The 24,071-nt window shown below is 61.6% G+C and overlaps 2 protein-coding genes across 3 annotated transcripts; one reads left to right on the forward strand and one right to left on the reverse strand.

The window, feature by feature from the left end:
• The first annotated feature begins 305 nt into the window (after positions 1 to 305).
• Positions 306 to 6,450, forward strand: SHMT2 (serine hydroxymethyltransferase 2). The gene is made up of 12 exons (XM_014260596.2): positions 306 to 407; positions 1,713 to 1,910; positions 2,009 to 2,088; positions 2,244 to 2,444; positions 2,524 to 2,605; positions 4,304 to 4,426; positions 4,495 to 4,634; positions 4,727 to 4,892; positions 4,970 to 5,069; positions 5,273 to 5,428; positions 5,761 to 5,868; positions 6,047 to 6,450. Exons 1-12 carry the CDS (start codon positions 384 to 386, stop codon positions 6,172 to 6,174), a joined length of 1,506 nt encoding a protein of 501 aa, XP_014116071.2. The 5' UTR covers positions 306 to 383; the 3' UTR covers positions 6,175 to 6,450.
• Positions 6,451 to 6,960: 510 nt separating this feature from the next.
• Positions 6,961 to 13,295, reverse strand: COXFA4L2 (cytochrome c oxidase hypoxia associated subunit FA4L2). 2 transcript variants are annotated; one of them, XM_088068824.1, is made up of 6 exons: positions 13,190 to 13,292; positions 11,613 to 11,646; positions 10,182 to 10,261; positions 9,992 to 10,080; positions 7,426 to 7,486; positions 6,961 to 7,195 (listed from the first exon to the last, which is right to left on the reverse strand). In XM_088068824.1, the coding sequence occupies exons 1-6, from the start codon at positions 13,244 to 13,246 to the stop codon at positions 7,139 to 7,141; spliced, it is 378 nt and encodes a 125-aa protein (XP_087924950.1). In that variant the 5' UTR covers positions 13,247 to 13,292; the 3' UTR covers positions 6,961 to 7,138. The 2 variants fall into 2 exon arrangements, with proteins under 2 accessions (XP_087924950.1, XP_005532027.1); XM_005531970.3 differs by lacking the exons at positions 10,182 to 10,261; positions 11,613 to 11,646 and having other exon boundaries at positions 13,190 to 13,295.
• Positions 13,296 to 24,071: the final 10,776 nt, after the last annotated feature.

Raw genomic sequence — 24,071 nt, forward strand, 5'->3', positions numbered from 1 at the left:
AAATAAAGAAAAACCTGGGAAAAAAGAAAAAATGAGTTTGATGATCCCGCCCGGAGCGGGGAATGGGGAGAGAGGGAGGAGGCGAGACCCCCGGGATTAGGGATAGGGGGGGTGCAGGGACGGGGGACCCCAGGATCGGGGATATGGGGGGGTGCAGGGGCGGGGGACCCCAGGATCGGGGATATGGGGGTGCAGGGGTCGGGCTGACCCCGGCTGGGGGGGTGGGGGAGGTCTCGGACCTCCCGTTTCCCGTCGGCCCCGCGGCTCCGGTGGGTCCGCCCTCCCCGCTGGGCGCGCGGGGGGGCGGGGCCAGGCGGGGGCCGGGAGCGGGACCGGGTCCGGGGCTGGGTCCCGGCTGGGACCCACGTGCAGCGCGGACCGAGATGTGGCCGCTCCGCCTGGGCAGGGTGAGCCTCGGGGCTGGGAGAGGGGCCCGGTGCCCGGTGCCCGGGGGTGGGGTCCCCGGTTCCCGGTAGGGATCCCCGGTAAGGATCCCCGGTAAGGACCCCCGCTTCCCGCATCCCCCGGTGCGCGCCGGGCGCTCCGGCCCTTGGTGTCTCCCGGTGCTCACGAGGGTCCCGGTGCCCGGGGGACAGTCCAGGTACCCCGGGGGGACACCCACTGGGGCCCCGGTGCCCGGAGGGGGTGTCCCGGAGCCCAGAGGGGTCCCGGTCCCCGGGGAGCTTTCGGTGCTCGCAGGGGTCCCGGTGCCCACAGTGTGCTGCAGCCCCCGGTGTTCGCAGGGCAGTCGGTCCCCGGCATGTCCCGGTCCCCGGTGGGATCTCCCGGTCCCCAATGAGAGCTCCCGGTCCTCGCTGGCGGGGGTTGGGGGTGTCCCGGTGCCCCCCCGTGCACCCCTTCCTCCAACCTCCATCGCCCCCGGGGGTCTCAACTCCATCCCGCTTCTCCTCGCCCCCGGCTGGGCACCGGGACCCCCATCCCGGTGTCGTGTGTCCCCCACCCCAGCCCGGCTCCCCCCGCTCCCCACCCCGCGGACTTTGCGTCCGTCCCAAAGTCCCCGGGGCCGGGACAGCCGCCGCCACCGGCCTTGGCCCCTGCCCGGTGCCCGCGGCCCCGCGGGTGATGCAATGGGGTGCTGCCGGTTACATCATCCAGCACCGGGGTGAGGGGGGCGCTGGGGCCCCCCCTGTTTGTGCACGGGTGTCCCCCCACAGCCACCCCCCCCCCCCGGCAGCTGCACGTATATGAGGGGGGGTCCCAGCAGTGAGAATCCAGCTGCATACCTGAGCTTGGGGGGATCCCTCTGTGCCTTATGGGGCACTGGAGACTCCCCAAGTGTCTTCGGGGGTCCTTGTGTGCCTTGTGGGGACTTTGAGGGGGTCTTCATGTACCCTGTGGGGGTCTTGGGAAGATCCCCATGTGGCTTGTGGGGTCCCCAGATACCCTGTGGAGAGCTTTGGGGGGTAGCCATGTGTCTTGGGGGTCCCCTTGTGCCCTGTGGGAACCTTGGAGGGGTCACCATGTGCCCTGTGTGGAGCTTGGGGGGTCCCCATGTGCTTTATGGGGACCATGGAGGAGTCTCCATGTGCCCTGTGGGGGTCTTTGGGGTCCCCATGCCCCCACCTGGTGGGGTGACACCAGTGGCTGGAGACAGAACATGGGGGTGTCGTGCCTGCCACCGTCACCTGCAGGTCCTGGGGTGGGCTAGAGGGGCTCCAGGGGTCCCAGCGTGTCCCCCCCTGTCTGTGCAGACCCTGCAGCGATGGGGGGGCCGGGTGGGCACCGGCAGCCGGCGGGCACAGCACGGCCCCGCTGCCGCCGCCGCCCCCGGGCACGTCCCTGGCTGGACGGGGCAGGAGAGCCTGGCCGAGAGCGACCCCGAAATGTGGAGCCTGGTGCAGAAGGAGAAGGATCGGCAGTGCCGGGGGCTGGAGCTCATCGCCTCTGAGGTGAGGGGCCGGGGGGCTCGGGCAGGGGTCGGGCCTGGGGGGAGCTCCTGCTTAGGGGGGTTGGGTTGTTCCGATTCCCATCCACCTTTTCCCCCCAGAATTTCTGCAGCCGGGCAGCACTGGAAGCCCTGGGCTCCTGCCTCAACAACAAATACTCGGAGGGGTATCCTGGGAAGAGGTAAAGTGGGGAGTGGGCTGGGGGGGCGCTGGGGGGGTTCAGCTGGGATTCAGCTGCAGGAAACATCCAGGAGAGCCCCGGGTGCTCCCAGTGGGAGTCTCCCATGGCGGGGATGGCAGCGGGGAGCCCCTGCTGACCCCGTCCCGTGTCCCCAGGTACTACGGGGGGGCCGAGGTGGTGGATCAGATCGAGCTGCTGTGCGAGCGGCGGGCGCTGGAAGCGTTCGACCTGGACCCGGCGCGCTGGGGCGTCAACGTCCAGCCCTACTCGGGCTCCCCGGCCAACTTCGCCGCCTACACGGCCCTGCTGCAGCCTCACGACCGCCTGATGGGGCTGGACCTGCCCGATGGGGGCCAGTACGTGGGGAGCTGTGGGGGGAACGTGGGGCCCGCTGCCCCCCGGGGGTCCCGGCCTCACCCCGTGCCTTCCCCCCAGCCTCACGCACGGGTACATGACCGACGTCAAGAGGATCTCGGCCACCTCCATCTTCTTCGAGTCGATGCCCTACAAGCTTGATGTGAGCTGGGGGGCAGGATCCGGGGAGAGGGAGGGTGTGTGGGTGAGGGATGAGCCCCAGGGTGTCCCCAAGGTGTCCCCAAGGTGTCCCCGAGGTGTCCGAGCTGCTCTGTCAAACCCCTGCCCTCCCTCCCCTCCGTGTCCCAGCACATCCCAGTGCCAAGGGAGATGCTCAGGGCTCAGCAGGGCAGGGGACAGAGGGATTCCTCCGCAAGCTGTCCGTCTGTCCATCCATTTGTCCCTTCCCAGGATGACCAAGCTGGCTGACCATGACTAACTGACCAAACTCTCCTGTCTGTCCATCCCTCACAGCCATCCCTGGGGCCGACTGACCTGTCTGTCTGTCCCTGGGCTGACTGATGGAGCTCTGTCTGTCTGTCCCTGGGCTGACTGATGGAGCTCTGTCTGTCTGTCCCTGGGCTGACTGATGGAGCTCTGTCTGACTGTTCATCCATCCCTCACAGCTGGCCATGGGGCTGTCTGTCCATCTGTCTTTGCTGGACTGACTGAGCTGTCTGTCCAGCCGTCTGTCTCCAGGGCTGACTGACCAAGGTCTATTTGTCTGTCTGTTCCTGGGCTGACTGGGCTGTCTGTCTGTCTGTCCCTTGCAACCAGCCCCTGGGCTGACTGACCAGGCTGTGTCCATCCCTCACAGCTGACCATGATCTGTCTGTCTGCCAATCCCTGGGCTAGCTGATGGGGCTGTCTGTCTGTCCATCTGGACATGGACATTCATCCTGGAATGACTGACCGAGCTTTCTGTCCCTGGACTGACTGACCAATCTGTGTGTCTGTCTGTCCCTAGACTGACCAATCTGTCTGTCCTTGGACTGACTGACCAATCTGTCTGTCTGTCTGTCCCTAGACTGACCAATCTGTCTGTCCTTGGACTGACTGACCAATCTGTCTGTCTGTCTGTCCCTAGACTGACCAATCTGTCTGTCCCTGGACTGACTGACCAATCTGTCTGTCTGTCCCTGGACTGACTGGGCTGTCTGTCTTTCTCTGAACTCACTGACCTGTCTGTCTGTCCATCTGGACTTGGACATTCATCCTGGAATGACTGACCGAGCTGTCTGTCTGTCCGTGGACTAATTGACCAATCTGTGTGTCTGTCTGTCCCTGGACTGACCTGTCCATCTGTCCCTGGACTGACCTGTCTGTCTGTCCATCTGTCCCTGGACTGACCTGTCTGTCTGTGTCCCTGGACTGACCAGTCTGTCTGTCCATCTGTCCCTGGACTGACCTGTCTGTCTGTCCGTCTGTCCCTGGCCTGACCTGTCTGTCTGTCCGTCTGTCCCTGGACTGACCTGTCTGTGTGTCCCTGGACTGACCAGTCTGTCCCTGGCCTGACCTGTCTGTCTGTCCATCTGTCCTTGGACTGACCTGTCTGTGTGTCCCTGGACTGACCAGTCTGTCCCTGGCCTGACCTGTCCGTCTGTCCATCTGTCCCTGGACTGACCAGTCTGTCTGTCCGTCTGTCCCTGGCCTGACCTGTCTGTCTGTCCGTCTGTCCCTGGACTGACCAGTCTGTCCCTGGACTGACCTGTCCGTCTGTCCATCTGTCCCTGGACTGACCTGTCTGTGTGTCCCTGGACTGACCAGTCTGTCCCTGGACTGACCAGTCTGTCTGTCCATCTGTCCCTGGACTGACCAGTCTGTCCCTGGACTGACCTGTCCGTCTGTCTGTCCCTCCCAGCCCACCACAGGACTGATCGACTACGCCCAGCTGGAGGTGACAGCGCGGCTCTTCCGTCCCCGGCTCATCATCGCGGGCACCAGCGCCTACGCCCGGCTCATCGACTACGCCCGCATCAAGAGGGTGCGTGGGGAGGGGTCTGGGGCCTGGGGCGGGGGCCCGGGACCAGCAGGTGACCGCGGTGTCCCCAGGTGTGCGAGGAGGTCAAGGCGTACCTGCTGGCGGACATGGCGCACATCAGCGGGCTGGTGGCCGCCAAGGCCATCCCATCGCCCTTCGAGCACGCGGACGTGGTCACCAGCACCACGCACAAGACCCTGCGTGGCGCCAGGTGAGACCCCCGGGCACGGGGGACGCGTCTGCGGAGCCCACGGGGGGCGGTGGCCCCCGGGGAGGAGAGGTGACGGCGTCTCTCGCCACCAGGTCGGGATTGATCTTCTACCGCAAGGGCGTGCGCTCCGTGGATAAGAAGACGGGCAAGGAGACCCTCTACGACCTGGAGGACAGGATCAACTTCTCCGTGTTCCCCTCCCTGCAAGGGGGACCCCACAACCACGCCATTGCTGCCGTGGCCGTGGCCCTCAAACAGGTCTGTGCCGGGGTGGGGGGCTTGGGGCGGGGGGGTGAGCTGTCCCCCCTGTGCTGATGGGGTGTTCCCCATCCCAGGCCGGCTCCCCGGCTTTCCGGGAGTACTGCCAGCAGGTGCTGAGGAACGCCAAGGCCATGGCACAGGCGCTGCTGCAGTGTGGGTACACCCTGGTGTCAGGTAAAGCTCCGGCTGGGGTGGGCAGGGGTGAGCCGTGGCGGGGACAAGCGGCTCCGCTCGCTCTCGGGGCAGCAGTGGAGGAGGATCGGGGGGTAGAGGAGTGGGGGTGAGGCGGAACTGAGGCAGCAGTGCAGAGCAGGATGGGGGAGGCAGAGGGGTCTGGGGGTGCTCAGGGTTCCTCACCCTTGTCCTTTGCTCCCCAGGTGGCACCGACAACCACCTGGTGCTGGTGGACCTGCGGCCCAAGGGCATCGACGGGGCGAGGGCAGAGCGGGTGCTGGAGCTCGTGTCCATCACCGCCAACAAGAACACGTGCCCGGGGGACAGGAGCGCGCTGACACCCGGGGGACTGCGCCTTGGTGAGGGACAGGCCCTGGCAAGGCTCCATCCCTGGGGTGGGAGTCCCCAGGTTTGCACCCCACAGAACCCCACTGTGTTTCACCCTTCTCTGAGGGAAGGGGAATTCAGAGCTTGTTTTGGCTGGGAAAGGGGGCAGGACCCCATGGGGACCAGAACTTGGGGTGATGTGGAGAGGAGCTGGGACTCAGGGAGCTCTGTGTGGGGCTCGGACTCAGGGAGTTCCTTGTGGGGCTGGGATTCAGGGAGTTCCTTGGAGGGCTGGGACTCAGGGAGCTCCTTGTGGGGCTGGTGCCCCCACAGTGTTTCTGTCCCTGATGGGCTCCATCCCCAGGTGCCCCCGCTCTGACCTCCCGCCACTTCCGCGAGGAGGATTTCCAGAAGGTCGTGGAGTTCATTGACGAGGGCATCGCCCTGGCCCTGGACGTCAAGAGCAAAACCAGTGAGTGTTGGGGACCCTTCTCTCCCCATTTCCCCCTTCCTGGGTGCCCCTCAGCCCCTCTCCCCTTGAGGTGCCAGCCCTGCTCCCCAGACTGGTGCCAGCCCTGCTGTGGGTGCCTGGGAAGGGATGGGGCTGCCATGGATCCTCACCCTCCTCACCTGCTCCTCCCCACCCCCAGGTAAGCTCCAGGACTTCAAGACCTTCCTGCTGCAGGACCCGGAGACGCAGGGGCGCCTGAGCGACCTTCGCCAGCGCGTCGAGACCTTCGCTCGTGCCTTCCCCATGCCCGGCTTCAGCGACCACTGAGGGGGGGACGCCACTCCTGCCAGGCTGGGGTCACTGGGGGGGACAAGGAGAGGCTGGGGCCCACCCTCTTCTGCCTTTCCCCCTCTCCTTCTTCCTCGATATCACCTTTGGGGGCTGCGTCCCCAGGGTGGGGGCGGCGCGCGCCCGCCCTGCTCTCAGTGTTAGGGTACAGAGAACCCCCAGACCCTGCTTGGGGTGGGGGGCACCGCTTGTTCCAGCCTCATCTTGCACTTTTCTATGGGGAGGGGTTGCTAATAAAAGCAGGGGCAGAGCCTGGAGGTGTGTGGGTGCTGTGCTGGGGGACAGAGGGATGTTGGGGATGGGTCCCTGGAGCCCCTCAGCACCGTGCCAGGAGACCCGGGGTTCTCGTGCCTCAGTGTCCCCATCCTGGTGCTTCCCCCAGTGGGCTCTGAGGGCAGGGGGTGATGCTGAGCCCCAGAACACGTGGGGTACAGCGGGGAGGGATAGCCTGGGATCCTTTCTCACCCCCTTCCTGCCCAGATGGGCACCAGCCGGACCCTGCCCCGTGTCACGTACTGCAGACACATCCAGGACGTGGCTCACACGTGTGGCTGTGACCCCTCCACCCCTCCCAGCTCTTCCCCTCTCCAGAGGGACTCAGGAGGGGATGGTGGAGCGTGAGAGAGCGGAAACAGCACCCGAGGGCTTGTCCTGCTTACAGCCCTCCCGGGGGGGTGATAAAATCTGCATTCATGGCTCTGGGAAACCATAAAGAATCCAGTTTGCTGCGCCCCCCCATAATTTATTCCTGTGCTACGAGTTTAATGCAGGCGAGGGTGAGGGGCATGGGGGCACCCACAGGGATGTGGTTTTTTGGGGGGGTGGGACACAATCACGCGGTTTGGGGGTGCTGGGGAAGCAGTGGGACCTGGGGGTGGGGGCTGTCAGGGGCCTTCTTGGGGCAGGGGTCTCCCCCTCCACGGCAGCACGTCCCAGAGGTGGCTCAGAAGCTGGGACGGTCCTTCTTGAGGTTCTTGTAGTCAGTGGAAACTGCCAGAAACTGGAGAAGGGAGGGAGGTCAGGGGGGGTCGTGGCCTTCTCCAGTGTCACTGCAGCCTGGCCTTGGTGTCTCACTGTGCCCCTTCCCCAAATTCCAGCACAAGGATTTGAGGGGCTCCAGGACTGATCCCCCCTTTCCCCTTCCTGGAATAAACTCAGTGTTCTGCCCTAAATGGGGCTGCCTCCCCCTCCCCCCATGCTGCCAGCCCTCCCAGTTCACCCAGTGCTCACTTTATACTGGTCTGTGGGGCTCAGCTTATTCCAGGGTTCAGGATTATTCTTCCGGTCCCAGCTGCGAGGGGTGACAGGGACATCAGCACCTGGAAGGAGCGGAGGAGAGACCCCTCCCCACCCCCAGCGTGCCCCCAGCCCCAACATCACCATCCCCAGTTCTCCTTGAACCCTTCCCCAAGGACACATCCCTGTCCCGGGAGGGGCTGTGGGAGGCCAGAGGAGCCGTGGGATGGGGTCCCTGGAGAGAGCAGTTTATGCTGCCCCCCCTTCTCCTGTCCCCCCATCCGCTGGTGCTGGCCAAGAGCAGAATTTTCCATCTGGGAGGATGTTTGTGTGTGTCGGGGGATGGAGGGGGGGCTGTGCTGCAAACACAGCCCCCCTGGAGCTGTTTAAAGGTGTTCATGTGTTTGGGGGATGGGGGTGGGGGGCTGGGTTTCCCTCCCAAATGCCCCTCCCTGCGCTCCCACCCTCCAAGCCAAGGTGTCTGGATCTGCTAATTGTGGGGCTGAGCTCATCTGGTGCCAGATTAATTCCATGGGTGGTTTTAGGAGCAAACAATTACAAATGAGCTGGGGGGCAGTGGGGGATGTGGAAAAACCAGCCTGGTCACCCCAGCATGTGGAGCTGTCCTGTCCATCCATCCTTTGTGATTCCACAGCTGCCTTTCCATCCATCCATCCATCCATCCATCCATCCATCCATCCATCATCCATCCATCATCCATCCATCCATCATCCATCATCCATCCATCATCCATCCATCCATCATCCATCATCCATCCATCCATCATCCATCATCCATCCATCATCCATCCATCCATCCATCCATCATCCATCCATCCATCATCCATCCATCCATCCATCCATCCATCCATCCATCCATCCATCCATCATCCATCCATCATCCATCCATCATCCATCCATCATCCATCCATCATCCATCCATCATCCATCCATCCATCATCCATCCATCCATCCATCCATCATCCATCCATCCATCATCCATCCATCCATCATCCATCCATCCATCCATCCATCATCCATCCATCATCCATCCATCCATCATCCATCCATCCATCCATCCATCCATCCATCCATCCATCCATCCATCATCCATCCATCCATCCATCATCCATCCATCCATCATCCATCCATCCATCATCCATCCATCCATCCATCATCCATCCATCCATCATCCATCATCCATCCATCCATCATCCATCATCCATCATCCATCCATCCATCCATCCATCATCCATCCATCCATCCATCATCCATCCATCCATCATCCATCCATCCATCCATCATCCATCCATCCATCATCCATCCATTATCCATCCATCATCCATCCATCCATCCATCCATCCATCCATCCATCCATCCATCCATCATCCATCCATCATCCATCCATCCATCCATCATCCATCCATCCATCATCCATCCATCATCCATCCATCCATCCATCCATCCATCCATCCATCCATCATCCATCCATCCATCCATCATCCATCCATCCATCCATCATCCATCCATCCATCATCCATCCATCCATCCATCCATCCATCCATCCATCCATCATCCATCCATCCATCCATCCATCCATCATCCATCCATCATCCATCCATCCATCATCCATCCATCCATCATCCATCCATCATCCATCATCCATCATCCATCCATCATCCATCCATCCATCCATCCCTCCATCATCCATCCATCATCCATACATCCATCCATCCATCCATCCATCCATCATCCATCATCCATCCATCCATCATCCATCCATCATCCATCATCCATCCATCCATCCATCCATCCATCATCCGTCCATCCATCCATCCATCATCCATCCATCATCCATCCATCATCCATCCATCCATCATCCATCCATCCATCCATCATCCATCATCCATCATCCATCATCCATCCATCCATCATCCATCCATCCATCCATCCATCATCCATCCATCCATCATCCATCCATCATCCATCCATCCATCCATCCATCCATCATCCATCCATCATCCATCCATCCATCCATCATCCATCCATCATCCATCCATCCATTATCCATCCATCCATCCATCATCTATCCATCATCCATCCATCATCCATCCATCATCCATCCATCATCCATCCATCCATCATCCGTCCATCATCCATCATCCATCCATCATCCATCCATCATCCATCCATCATCCATCCATCATCCATCCATCATCCATCCATCATCCATCCATCCATCATCCATCCATCCCACCATTTCCCATTCCCCTCAGTCCCACTCTCCCCACGCCCTTGCCCATCAGCCACATTCAGCTCTTACCTGGCTAAGAGCACTGGAGGGGCCCTTCTCCTATCCCCCCAACCCAAGGAGAGGGGATACAACCCCCCAAATTCCCTCCTGTCCTCTGAGCACCTCTGCACCCACATTTTCCCCCATCATTCACCTTGAAGGTGTGCCTGGACACCCCAGCACCTGGAACCACACCTGGGCTGGTCCCCCCAAGCTCTGGGGGTGTGGGGTGAGAGCCTGGGGGTGCCCAGGGCACCTCAAGCCGTACCTGACATCTGGGCTGTACAGGGCCAGCCGCAGCAGGTACAGGACTGCGCTGCCCAGGCCCACGCTGATGAAGCCAATGAGGGGAACGAGCTGCAGAGAGAGAGAGAGAGAGAGAGAGAGAAATGAAAAATACCCCAATAAAATGAATATTTATCAGGCGGACTGGAGAGTGAAAGGGAGAGCTGACACGCCGGGAGATTTACAGGGGGAATATGGCAGAGCAATCCTGTAGCCGGGCTGCGGTACACAGTGTAGCTGTCAGCTTGAGTGACTGAATTAAAAGAGGGAGAGAAAAATCGGCTCGTGTTGGAGAGGAATTGGATTTGGAATGAGAAATCGCTTCTCCTCCGCCTGTGGCTGCCCAGTGCTGGTGCTGCTGAGGACCTGGGGACCCCATTCCCGGCATTCCCAGTGTTCCCTCTCTGGGCTGAACCTCAGTTTCAGGCTCCTCCCTGGAGGATTTGGTCCTGGGCACCCCATTCCCGGTGTTGCCAGTGCCCCTGGTCCGAGTGAACCTCAGCTCATGGTTCATTCCTGAAGGATTCGGTGCTGAGCACCCCATTTCCAGCATTCCCAGTGTTCCCAGTGACTCCACTCGTGGCTCCTCCCTGAGGTACTCGGCCCTGGGCAAGGTTTGTCCCCGAGCCACGCTGTGACCCCGGACAGAGTCCCTGTCCCCCACAGCCCCCCAGGCTCTGCACCCCCTCCCCTGCACCATCTCCTGACAGAGCACGAGACAAGGAGGCTCTGTTCGTGTTACTGGGATGAACTGGGACACGCTGGGGCTGAGCAGCCGGAGGTCCAGAGCGGCTCCTGGGGTGCACTCAGTGACCCCAGCCCCGCCACATCCATCCTGCTAGCGACTCCCCTCTCCCCCCGCTCCTCGCCCATCGCAGCGCGGCTCCATCTCCTCATCTCCGCTCTCGCTGCCAATCCCCCAGTGCCCGGAGCGACGCGGCCTCAATCGGAGCCGAGCCGAGGCGGCTTTGACCTCCCCCAAATTGCCGCGGCCCCCGCGCCGGGGAGGACGCGGGGAGCGAAATGAGAGCGGCGCCAGCCCGTGCCCCTGGAGGGAGCCGCGTCCTGCCCATTAACGGGAGCGGTGCCGATGGATCCGCGCCGAGCACCTGGCTCCGCTCGCAGCTCTGCTCGGCAGCCTCAGCTCGGAGGAACTGCCCCCGAAGCGAACGCCCACCGCTCCGTGACTCAGTTTCCCCACTGCGATGACACTGGGCGGGGGGGGCACGAGTGGGAAATACGATGGAAAGGGTCAGTCCAACCCATCTGCTCTCTGCCAAGCACATCCATGCACGGGAAGGGGGGGAACACAGATGTGTCCCCCTGCCCAGCCTTTGCTCCCCACCGGCCCCCCGCCGTCCTCTCCCAGTGCTCCCAGTATGGCCCAGCTCCAGCTCAAGCCAGGCTGGAGTGATGGGGCGCCCGGCAGATGCCAGCGCCCATCCGGGAGGTCAGGGCCATCAGCGGATGATGCTCCTTGGCACCGAGTGCCGGCAGGAGCTGGCAGCAGCCGCTGCCCAAGCGCTGGCGAATCAAGAAGCCGCCGCAGCGCCGGGAATTGCTGTGGCTGCTGGAGAGGATTCGGGGCAGCGGGGCCGTCTCACCATCTGCTGCCGACACCGTCTGGGTAATTAATGGCTGGGAAGAATTAGGGGCAGGAGGAGGCTGCCAAGCCGCAGGTGCCAGCGGTGGAGCCCGATTTCCCCCAGGCACGGGGTGTGTGGGCGGTGGGGAGCGGTGCCAGGCTCTGCCCGGTGCCCGCTCGGTGCCTACCGAGCCGTGCCAGCGGGTTCTGGTCCTGCCAGAGCTGCTGTGCCTCACGGCCTCGGTGCTGCATCGTGAGCCTGGGACATCCATCACTGCCAGGCAGCCGGGCACGCTGCCGAGGAGGAGCCATTGCTGGGGGAAAGTGCGGCTACACCTGCCCGGCAACGACGCGGCTGAGAGCATGGGATGGGTGGGTGGATGGATGGATGGATGGATGGATGGATGGATGGATGGATGGATGGATGATGGACAGGGATGGATGATGGATGATGGATGATGGATGGATAGATGGATGGATGATGGATGGATGGATTTATGGATGGATGGATGGATGGATGGATTTATGGATGGATGGATGGATGATGGACAGGGATGGATGGATGGATGGATGATGGACAGGGATGGATGATGGATGGATGGATGGATGGATGGATGGATGGATGGATGGATGGATGGATGGATGACGCCACACAGGGTGGGTAACACCACAAAAATTGCCCCAACAACCTCTGCCAGCAGCAACCCAGCTGTACAAACACTCTGCCCCCCTCCCCATGCCTTTACACCTCCAGTTTGGGCTCTTCTTTGTGCCCCCCAAGTCACTCACAGCTCCTCAGCTGGGGAAACCGTGGCAGGAACAGAGACACCCCAAAACTCCCCATTCTGCAGTGAGGATGACGCAGGAGCCTCGGCCTGTGTTGCCCATCCCAGGACATGGGAAGCATCCTGGGGGTCCCAACCGCCTGTGCCCACGGTGCTGGCACCCCCCTGGCAGTGCCCAGCCCCGGGGTTGAGGCATTTTTTACCCAAACCCCTCAGCTTGACATTTTGGGGGGTAACAGGGACAGCTCTGGGGCTGCTGAGGTGAGTGGGGAGGGGGCTTCATTTCCATCCACCCTGACCAAGATGCCCCCAGATGGGTGTAGGGGGTGGGGAGGGACACGGGGAAGGTCCCCTCGGATGTGGGTGAGGGTTGAGGTGCCCCAGCCGGGCTCGGTGAAGGAGCCTGGCCCCTCTCCAGTGCTGGATGGAGGTAACGGGGTGGGAAGCACAGTGTGGTGTCACCTTTCCTTGGTAAAGGAGGGATGGGGATCCTCGGAACCCCTGGCTCACCCGGGGCCGCTGTGAGAGCGGGAAGGGGAAGCCGGAATAACGAGGGACTGGGGGCTGAGGAGAGTTTTGGGAAGTGGGAGGAAGAGAAGGCTGATGAAAGGCACGGAACAGGAGGAATGGGGAGTGGGATGATGGGATGGAGGGATAAAGAGGTGAGGAAGCCCAGGGGCTCCGGGCACGTGGCGAGAGATGGGCAAGGACAAGCCTGAGGGATGGGGGCTGCGCGGGGTCCCTGGGAGCGGGGGGAGAGGGCAGGGGGGGACAGGGGGTCCCTGGAGGAAAGGGGGGCTGGGTGACTCACTCCGGGGTGCCGTTTGACATGCCGGGAGAACATTCCTCCACGCAGGGGACCCTTCATGGCCAGGGTGGGATCGGTCCGGCGGTGACGGAGGTTCCGAGGTCCGGCCGAGGATGGAGGGGTGGGCAGGAGGAGAGGGAGGCGTCTGCGGCAGGGCTGGGAGGGACGGGGCGGGTCGGGACATCCCGGCCCGGGGACACGGCCAGTGGGAAGGGAGAGGGAGACTGGAAACCAAATCCTGAACCCCGGCGCCCTCCACTCCTTCCAGCCTCCCCCGGGATGACCCTGATATCAGGGGGACTGGTGAGAGCTGGGTGCGACCCCCGATGTCCCCACACGGCCTCGCCGTCCCTCCCCACGCGGGGCCAGCCCGGTCCCTCCACGCGCAGCCCCATCACAGGTGGCTCCGCACTTTGGTGCCGGGGCGAAGGATGAGCCGTGTGATTCCCGATGACAACTTGGCCGAGGTTCGCCTCCCCCCACCCCACCCGCCCTCCCGTTTATGATAAATGATAGAACACCCAATTTACATTTAGCGATGCAAATCTCCCTGGCAGGAACAGATGCTGCCGTGCATATGGAAACCGGCTATTAGTACCCAACAAAGGACCGCGAGAGGGATGGAGCGGGCGGCCAGAGGGGCAGCAGGGACCCAGCGGGGGTGGGGGGTCATGCTATGGCAGCAGAGAGAGACAGCACAGCCCTGAACCCCCACTTTGGGGGTCCTTGGAGTCCCCCAGGGATGCTCCCCTCTCTCAGCCATGCGTGGGGTCCCCCCCACCACGGTGCCGCCCACCCTTTCCTCTTCCAGCTAAGGGACAAAGGGGAGGAATTTCTCGGGAGACCCTGGACACGAGAGAAGGCTGAGGCGCATCCAAGGCCCCGGGTGATATAATTAGAGATTTAATGTGATTGATTAAGCGCCACTCCCCGAGACGGAGCATCCTGCCCTGGGCACTGCCCGCGTGTCCTTCATCACCTTCCTCTGCCCAGGGGGGCACGGGGGGGTACGAGAGGGATCCATGGGATGTGTGCACAGGAACACCCTGGAAGGGCTGGATCGCTGACCCGGAGGGTTTGGGGAGCCCCGGTGCTGTCGCCCCCAGCTCTACTTTGGGACACCCTGCACCCCCCATTCCCTGCAGGAGCTCCCCTGGGATGCTGCGGGATTCCCTGCCCGCGGAGCCCAGCTGCCTCCACGCTCATTAATGACTGTAATTAAGAGTTTAATTCCGTGCGGTGTTTTCCTGTTCCGGGGGGGTGCCAGGAGCCCTCGGGAGCAGCCGTGATGGGGAACTGGGGGGGCTCCAAGGTGGGCCCCAGCCCCCCGAGGGTGACACCACAACCACCAGCACGGAAGTGCCACCGGAGCTTCTTCTCCAGCCTGGCACAAGTGGGGTCAGCATTTTGGGGGAAGAACACTCAAATCCTTCCCAGAAAGGAAGGAATCACAGCAGCCCAGGACGTGTGAACATGTGGGAACATGTGTGTACAGATGTGCACATCTGGGCAGCTCCACCACCCACACCAGGGAGCTCTGCCCGTTCAGTGCATGGGAACCCGTCTGGGGGAGCTGGGGGTCCGGGAAGGAATCCTCCCCCCCCCAAATTCAGGGCTCCGGAGGGGACTCAGAGGTCTGGAAATCACCTCTCTCCCCAAAATTCAGCGGTCTGGGAGAGACTCAGGCGTCTTAAGGTGGGGCCAGGGGTCTGGGGATGACCCTTACCCCAAAATTCAGGGGTTCAGGGGGAACCCAGCTGTCTGAGGTGGGGCACACAGGAATCTGGGTGGGACCCTCACCCCAAAATCCAGGAGTTCAGGAGAGGGTCTGGGTAGACTTTCACTACAAAATCAGGGATTCAGGGTGGCACCCAAGGGTCTGGGGGTATCCTCACCCCAAAATTCAGAGACCCAGGGAAGGACTTAAGAGATCTGAGTGGCACAAGGGTGACCACGACCACAAAAATCAGATTTCCAAGGGAGCAGCCTGGGGGGCACCCCGAGGTTCTGGGGGGCTCAGCTGCACCTCCCTGCGCTCTCACCGAGCCGCACAAGCCACAGCCACACCCGCTCGGCATCCGCGTGGCCGCACACGTGAGCCACACACACACAGGTGACATCGGGGGGGCTGGGGGGACCGGGGGGGACCGGGGGGGACCGGGGGTGGGAGGTTTGGAGCCCGCGGCTCCGCTGGCAGCTGCTGCGTTGGGTTATTTTACAACCGCTCCAAAAATATTATTCAAGATGAAGGAGAATCACGGCTGCTGCGAGCGAGCGAGGGCCGTCGCCGGGAATTTATCACCTGGAATTGGGTGCCCCCCCTGGCACGGAGCTGTGATGAAGTGCTTCATTAATGGGAGATGCTGTGGCTCGGGATGAACGTGCCTGCACCTGAGCACACGCTTCCTCCGGCTCCCGGCCTCGGCTGAGCCCCCCCCAGCACCACAGAGCCCCCCCGGCTCCCTCCAGATCCACACATCCAATGGGAAAAGTCCACAGCATCCCCCCTCCGTATCCCTCCAGATCCACACATCCAATGGGAAAAGTTCACGGCCCCCCCCAGACCCCTCCCGATCCGCACATTTCATGGATCAAATCCACAGCCCCTCCCAAAACCCCTCCCAGGCGCAATCCATGGATCACGGAGCCCTCCCAGCCCCGTCCTGATCCGTGCATCCCACGGGATAAATCCGCAGCCCCCTTGTTCCCATCCCAGCTCCGCACATCCCACGGGATGTGTCACAACGGCCCCAGAACGCTCCTGCCCACGGTTCACAGCCACAAGTTCACGGCTGCTCCAGACCTTTCCCGATCCACACAACCCTTGGGTGAAATTCCAGCTCCCCCAGCCCCCTCCCGATCCTCACATCCCCCAGACCCCTCACATCACAGATCCACAGATCCGCACAGCCCTCGGCTCAAATTCCAGCCCTTCCAGATCCCTCCAGATCCACACGGAACGAGTCCAAGGCCGCCATCCCAGCTCCACACATCCCACAGGACAAGGTCACAACCTCTCCAGACCCTTCCAGTCCCCGCATCCCCTGGGGACCCCCAGAGCCCCCGGAGCCCCCAGGAGTCACCACTCTCTGCTCACGGGCCCTCCCCTGATCCGGCTCCGCTCCCTCCAGAGCCGTAAATCCCACGGGATTTTGGCGTGGCCTGATGGAAACCGGCATAAAAAATTCATCCCGAGTAAAGCAAACAAACAATAACCAAAGAGCCGATAATTAAATGGAGAATTAACGGGATGGGTTCCAAAACCGCCAGAGCTGCGCTCCGGGATCAGCCCTGGAGCAGGGGATGGATCCCGGGGACTCCGAGGGACGCGAACGGGCACCACACGGCAGCACTATCGCGACATGGCGTGACGATTTGCGCAGCCCGATAATGGGGGAGCAGCGCCGGCCGCTCCAGACCAGCGCGCCTGAGCCGGTGTGTGACGTCACGCATCCCAGTGACGTCACTTTGCCGCATGACGTCACAACCCACTCCTCACTCCCACCCCGATCGTGACTCGGCTCCGATCGCGCCCACCCAGGGCCCGGCACCATCCATCAGCCATCGGGGCGCGGCGCCTGCAACCGGCACCGGCGTTTAAGAGCCATTATCGGCCTAATTCCCCCCATTAATCACGGGCGGCACGAGGAGCACCGGGAGAGCCCAGCTCCGACCCACAGCGGCGCCGGGAGGGGGATCACCCCCGGATCCGGACACCCCCACACCCTGAGACCCCAAAACTCTGAGACCTCCAGACCCCGATACCCCCAAACACTGACAGCCCCACACCCTGACCCCAAACCCTGATACCCCCAAACACTGACAGCCCCACACCCTGACCCCAAACCCCGATACCCCCAAACACTGACAGCCCCACACCCTGACCCCAAACCCTGATACCCCCAAACACTGACAGCCCCACACCCTGACCCCAAACCCCGATACCCCCAAACACTGACGGCCCCACACCCTGACCCCCCAAACCCCGATACCCCCAAACACTGACAGCCCCACACCCTGACCCCAAACCCCGATACCCCCAAACACTGACAGCCCCACACCCTGACCCCCCAAACCCCGATACCCCCAAACACTGACAGCCCCACACCCTGACCCCAAACCCTGATACCCCCAAACACTGAGAGACCCCAGACTCTGACCCTCAGACCCCAAAACCCCCAAACACTGACAGCCCCACACCCTGACCCCAAACCCTGATACCCCCAAACACTGAGAGACCCCAGACTCTGACCCTCAGACCCCAAAACCCCCAAACACTGACAGCCCCACACCGTGACTGCCCCCAGACTTTGATACCCCCAGATCCCGATCCCCCCATACCCTGATCCCCCCAGACCTCAATAGCCCCAGACCATGGTACCCCCATACCCTGACATCCCCAGACCTCAATAGCCCCAAACACTGACAACCCCACAGTCTGACTCCCCCCAGACCTTGATACCCCCACACCCTGACCCCCCCAGACCTCGAAAACCCCAAACCCTGACTCCCCCCATACCCCGACATCCCCCAGTGTTGCTGCCAGAGCCTCCCCGCAGCTGCCGAGGGGGTCTTGGGGAGCCAGGGGAGATCCTGGGTGCTGGGTGTGGTCCTGGGGAGCCGTGGGGTTCAGCCCAGCTCAGCTCAGCTGCGGCAGTGAAGCGATTCCTGGATCTGACCCCACAATTCCCCACCACCTCGGCCCCAGCCCGCACTATCGATTCTCTTTTCCATAATTCTCCACAGAAAAGCCCCAGCCCGGGGCTGCGATTTCCCCGCCCGCGTTATAAATAACCGGGGTCAGCGGCTCCGAGGGCTGCGCCGCGCCGCGCTACAATTTAATAAACAGAATGGCCTCGTCCTTCATCGTGACAAAGACACCGGTGGGGACACAGAGGAGCACATGGCTGGGACACGGCTGGGACACGGCTGGGACACGGCTGGGACATGGATGGGACATGGCTGGGACATGGATGGGACATGAAGGGGACATGGATGGGACATGGATGGGACATGGCTGGGACATGGATGGGACATGAAGGGGACATGGATGGGACATGGATGGGACATGGCTGGGACATGGATGGGACATGAAGGGGACATGGATGGGACATGGATGGGACATGGATGGGACACGGCTGGGACATGGATGGGACATGGATGGGACACGGCTGGGACATGGATGGGACATGGATGGGACATGAAGGGGACATGGATGGGACATGGATGGGACATGGATGGGACATGGATGGGACATGGATGGGACACGGCTGGGACATGGATGGGACATGGATGGGACATGAAGGGGACATGGATGGGACATGGATGGGACATGGATGGGACATGAAGGGGACATGGATGGGACATGGATGGGACATGGATGGGACACAGCTGGGACATGGACACACAACAGGGACACACACAGACAGAGCTGAGACATGGATACACGTGGCAGGGACACATGGCTGGGGCACGGACACATGGATGGGACACACACCCACACCTGGGACACACACACACACACACACACCTGGGACACACACACACACACACCCACACCTGGGACACACACACACACCTGGGACACACACACACACACACACACATACCTGGGACACACATACACACCTGGGACACACACACACACACACACACACACACACACACACCTGAGACACACACACACCTGGGACACACACACACACACACCCACACCTGGGACACACACACACACCAGGGACACACACACACACACACACACACACCTGAGACACACACACCTGGGACACACACACACACACACACACACACACCTGGGACACACACACACCTGGGACACACACACACACACACACACACACACCTGGGACACACACACACCTGGGACACACACACACACACACACACACACACACACACACCTGGGACACACACACACACACACACACACACACACACACACACCTGGGACACACACACACACACACACCTGGGACACACACACACACACACACACACACACCTGGGACACACACACACACCTGGGACACACACACACCTGGGACACACACACACCTGGGACACACACACACACACCTGGGACACACACACACACACACACACACACACACACACACACACACACACCTGGGACACACACACACACCAGGGACACACACACACACACACACCTGAGACACACACACCTGGGACACACACACACACACACACACACACACACCTGGGACACACACACACACACACACACACACACACACACACACACACCTGGGACACACACACACACCAGGGACACACACACACACACACACCTGAGACACACACACCTGGGACACACACACACACCTGGGACACACACACACACACACACACCTGGGACACACACACACACACACACACACACACACACCTGGGACACACACACACACACACACACACACACACACACACACCTGGGACACACACACACACACACACACACACACACACACACACACCCCTGAGACACACACACACACACACACGGTTCAGACACACACACACACACACACACACACACACACACACACACCCCTGAGACACACACACACACACACACACACACACGAGACACACACACACACACACACACACCTGGGACACACACACACACACACACACACACACACACACACACACACACACACACACACACGGTTCAGACACACACACAAACACGGCTGGGACATGCATGAATTCATCACACACACCTGCACAGAGGTGAGACACACGTGCACAGGCGGGGTCACACACACCTGCACACACACACACATCTGTATCACACACTCACATCTGTATCAGACACACACACATCTGTATCACACACTCACATCTGTATCAGACACACACATCTGTATCAGACACACACATCTGTATCAGACACTCACATCTGTATCAGACACACACATCTGTATCAGACACTCACATCTGTATCAGACACACACACATCTGTATCACACACTCACATCTGTATCAGACACACACATCTGTATCACACACATCTGTATCACACACTCACATCTGTATCAGACACACACATCTGTATCAGACACTCACATCTGTATCAGACACACTCACATCTGTATCAGACACTCACATCTGTATCACACACTCACATCTGTATCAGACACTCACATCTGTATCAGACACTCACATCTGTATCACACACTCACATCTGTATCAGACACACACACATCTGTATCACACACTCACATCTCTATCAGACACTCACATCTGTATCAGACACACACATCTGTATCAGACACACACATCTGTATCACACACACACATCTGTATCAGACACACACATCTGTATCAGACACATCTGTATCAGACACACTCACATCTGTATCACACACTCACATCTGTATCAGACACACACATCTGTATCACACACTCACATCTGTATCAGACACACACATCTGTATCACACACTCACATCTGTATCAGACACTCACAGCAGGGATTCCCGTGCACGGGGCGGGGCCGCTCCCGGGGGTCTCGGCCCGGTCCCGCCCGGTCCCGCTCGGGGCCGCCCCGGGGCCTGCGGGAGGCCTGCGGTGCCCTCTGGTGGCGGCGCCGGGGCTCGGCCCGGGGGCACCGGCACCGGCCAGGGACCGGCCAGGGACCGGCCAGGGACCGGGAAGGGACCGGGAAGGGACCGGGAAGGGGCTGCGGGGGCACTCGGCAGCGCGGGACATGGCTGGGGCCTGTGCCTTCCACCGTGCCCTTCTCCTCCTTCTCCTTCTCCTTCTCCTTCTTTCTTTCTCTTTCTCCTCTTTTTTCTTCTCTTTTTTCTTCTGCTCCTTCTCATTCTCCTGCTGTTCTCTCTCCTTCAGTCCTTCTCTTTCTTTCCTCCTGGACAAAGGGGTCTGTCCCCCCACCCCTCTGGAAGCCGCCACCCCCAGCACAGCGTGGGGAGCACCAGGAGCAGGTCCGGGGGTTCCCATCTCCCCCATCCTGGGGGCCGTGCAGCTGTCCCCTCTCCAGCCCCCACATTTCCCCCTCCCCAGCCCTGCTGACTGATTCCAGAGCCTCCAAAATCAATTCCCATCCCCGCCAGGACACGCCAAGAAGGCAACAAATCACAGTGGCGGCTCCGCAGCCCCAGCACCTCATTTTTCTTCCTGAACTCCATAATAAGAAATCAATGGCAGACGCTGAGCTCCCGGTGTGGCTCCCCTGGGATGGGCGGCGGCGGGTCCTCCCCCACCCCCAAATCCGGGTTCCCCCAGCAGACCCCGGTTCTGGCAGGGCCCACCCTGCTGGGCAGCTCCCGTCTCTCTGCAGATCCTTCCCTGGATCCTCAAAGGCTCCCCAGTCCTGCACACCTCAGCTGCCGGGCGGGCTCAGCCCCCGGAGGTATCTGGGGGGACCGGGGAGCCCAAAAGGATCCCTGAAAAATCGTGGGAGGGGGATCCAAGGCCACCACGGAGCAGAGCAGAGGACAGCACCCAGCAGGTATTTCAGCCAGTCCCGCAGCACCGAAGGGTGGGGACAGCGAGCTCGAGGGGGGAACCCAAGGGACAATCGGAATCCAGGGGAGGGGGCTTCAGGAAGAGAATTGGGTGGAATCCAGGGGCAAGTGGGATCCAGGGGACGGGTTGGATCCGGGGTACAGGTGGGATCCAGAGGGAAGATGGAATCCAGGGAACAGCTGGAATCCAGGGACAGGGCTGGATGCGGGGTACAGGTGGCTCCAGGCGTGCTGCGGGCTCCCATCCGGGGGGGCCCCGGGCCGCTGTCAAGCGGCAGCACCAGCAGCTGCCGAAGGGTCTGGGCTGGGATTGCTGCTCCAATTAGCTGGAATCGTGATTCCCCGCCGCGCCTGACACCGAAAAACCGACATAATTACCCGCAGCGACAGGGAAGGCAGGACCGCGGCTCTCGCTTAATTGAGTGTTTACAGCCTGCGAGGAGGGGGAAACAGCCCCCCAGACAAGCAAAACCCTCCCCCTCAGCCAGGGAAAACACGGGGGGAAAACCAGCCCCATCCCCCCTCCCCTGGGCGTCCCCCGTCGCTGTCCCCAGGTAGACAAGACAGGTGGCCCCTGCCAGCGCCGCCACCGCTCCTTCAGCCCCTGGTTGACTTGCAAATGCAGCCGCAGGAGCCGCAGGTCTCGCTCCTGTCAGCCGGGATGAAATCCCGAGGGGAGGCTGGGGGGGTCACGCAGGCAGGGGAACACACAGAGATGTCCCCGAGGTGGTGGTGATGGGGCAGGGGGACACACAAAGATGTGCCCGAGGTGGTGGTGATGGGGTAGGGGAACACACAGAGATGTCCCCGAGGCGGTGATGGGGTAGGGGAACACACAGAGATGTCCCCGAGGCGGTGATGGGGCAGGGGAACACACAAAGATGTGCCCAAGGTGGCGGTGATGGGGTAGGGGAACACGGCCAGGTGTCCCCGAGGTGGTGGTGATGGGACAGGGGACAACCTGCCCAAGGACTGTGTCCTCGGATGGAGACCCCATCCCAGAGGGACGCGGCCGCTTTGGGGCTGGAGGGGGGCCCCAAGGCGAAGGCATCTGTGAAGTTCCACGCGCAGAGCCTCATCCCGTGCCCGCCCCGGTCACACTGTGCCACCCCCACCCGCCCGCCGGACCCCGCTCCTGCCCAGCTGTTTTCTCCTCGTTAATTTTTGATGAGCGGGATGAGAATTGAGCACGCCGCCTCATCACGGACCCCATACCAATGAGCACCGGTGCCACCCCCGGGCCCGGAGCGCCGGCGCTGGGAGGCAGCGGGGCCAGAGGGTTCGGGAGGCGGCACGGCCGGGGCTTCCCCCTCTGCGGAGTGGGAATCTGCTCCTGCACGGAGCGCTCAGGGCACTGAGTGGGTACCCACGTGCCAACACGCGAGTGGAGATGCCCAGGAATAGGCTGGCAGGGTGTGGAAATCCAGGGATGCACATGACACCCCCCACCCCAAATGTGACACCCCCGGGTCCCTGCAGCGCCCCCCGCCCCAGCGGTGCCTGCGCTGGTGTCATCCCTGCTCACGTCCCACCTGTGGGATGTGACATCTGCTGGAAAAAAAGGGCTTTTTGCTGGATCCCACAACTGGGGGCACTGGGAGGGGGTGTGGGGTGGCCAGAGATGCTCCCCTGCGTCACCACAGAGGGACCCCAAAGCAGGATGGAGGGGGGAGAAGGGGGAGCAGCCCCTCAGCCCCTCCAGACGTCTGCCACTGCCTGATGTGCCCAACTGGAATCACTAATTCCAATAAAGCCAAGCTAGATTAATTTTCATTTCCCCATGCAAATCAGCGCTAATTAGGATGGATTTAGTTCACCTCACAGGGGCTGTGGGGACAGAGGCTGTGGCGGCCGCGCGCCCCAGCCAGGCTTTGGGGGGTTCATCCTCTGTCAAGGGTTTGAGAGGACAGATCCCACAGCCGGGGGGGGTCAGGAGCCGGGAGCGGGGGCAGCAGGAAGGCACGAATCGATCCAGATGCTTCGTCCCTCCCCAGGACCCTCCAGGTCTCCCCGCTGGTCCCCAGGAGTCAGTGGGGGGACAGCAGGAGGGCAGGGATTGCTCCAGGTGCTCTATCCATCCCCAGGACCCCCCCAGGTCTCCCCCCTGCTCCCCAGAACCCCAAGCTGCCCCAAAACTCGTCCCTGCCTCCATTAGAGCCCGAGGGGTGGCCCCGGGCCACTGCAGGCACACAGAGGTGCCGGGGGGGACAAGGGCGGGGGTCTCACCACCCAGAGAGCTCGACCGCTCGGGGGTCCAGGGCTGCTTTGCTCAGCTGAGAGTGGAGTAGGGACCGGGGGTCCTCGGGGACCCCTCTCTGCCGCCCTCCCTGGAACTGCAGGGGTGGGGTC

This window comes from Pseudopodoces humilis, chromosome 32 (assembly GCF_049639895.1).
Source record: "Pseudopodoces humilis isolate 2021_Gansu_Grassland_sample_001 chromosome 32, ASM4963989v1, whole genome shotgun sequence".
Taxonomy (NCBI): domain Eukaryota; kingdom Metazoa; phylum Chordata; class Aves; order Passeriformes; family Paridae; genus Pseudopodoces; species Pseudopodoces humilis.

Coding starts and splice junctions, on each gene's coding strand:
- SHMT2 (XM_014260596.2), top strand. CDS start 384: ATGTGGCCGCTCCGCCTGGGCAGG. Junction 408..1,712: donor GGCCGCTCCGCCTGGGCAGG/GTGAGCCTCGGG, acceptor CTGTCTGTGCAG/ACCCTGCAGCGATGGGGGGG. Junction 2,606..4,303: donor CGATGCCCTACAAGCTTGAT/GTGAGCTGGGGG, acceptor TGTCCCTCCCAG/CCCACCACAGGACTGATCGA.
- COXFA4L2 (XM_088068824.1), bottom strand. CDS start 13,246: ATGAAGGGTCCCCTGCGTGGAGGAATGTTCTCCCGGCATGTCAAACGG. Junction 11,647..13,189: donor ATGTCAAACGGCACCCCGGA/GTGAGTCACCCA, acceptor AATTCTTCCCAG/CCATTAATTACCCAGACGGT. Junction 10,081..10,181: donor TTCCCCCTGTAAATCTCCCG/GCGTGTCAGCTC, acceptor CTCTCTCTGCAG/CTCGTTCCCCTCATTGGCTT.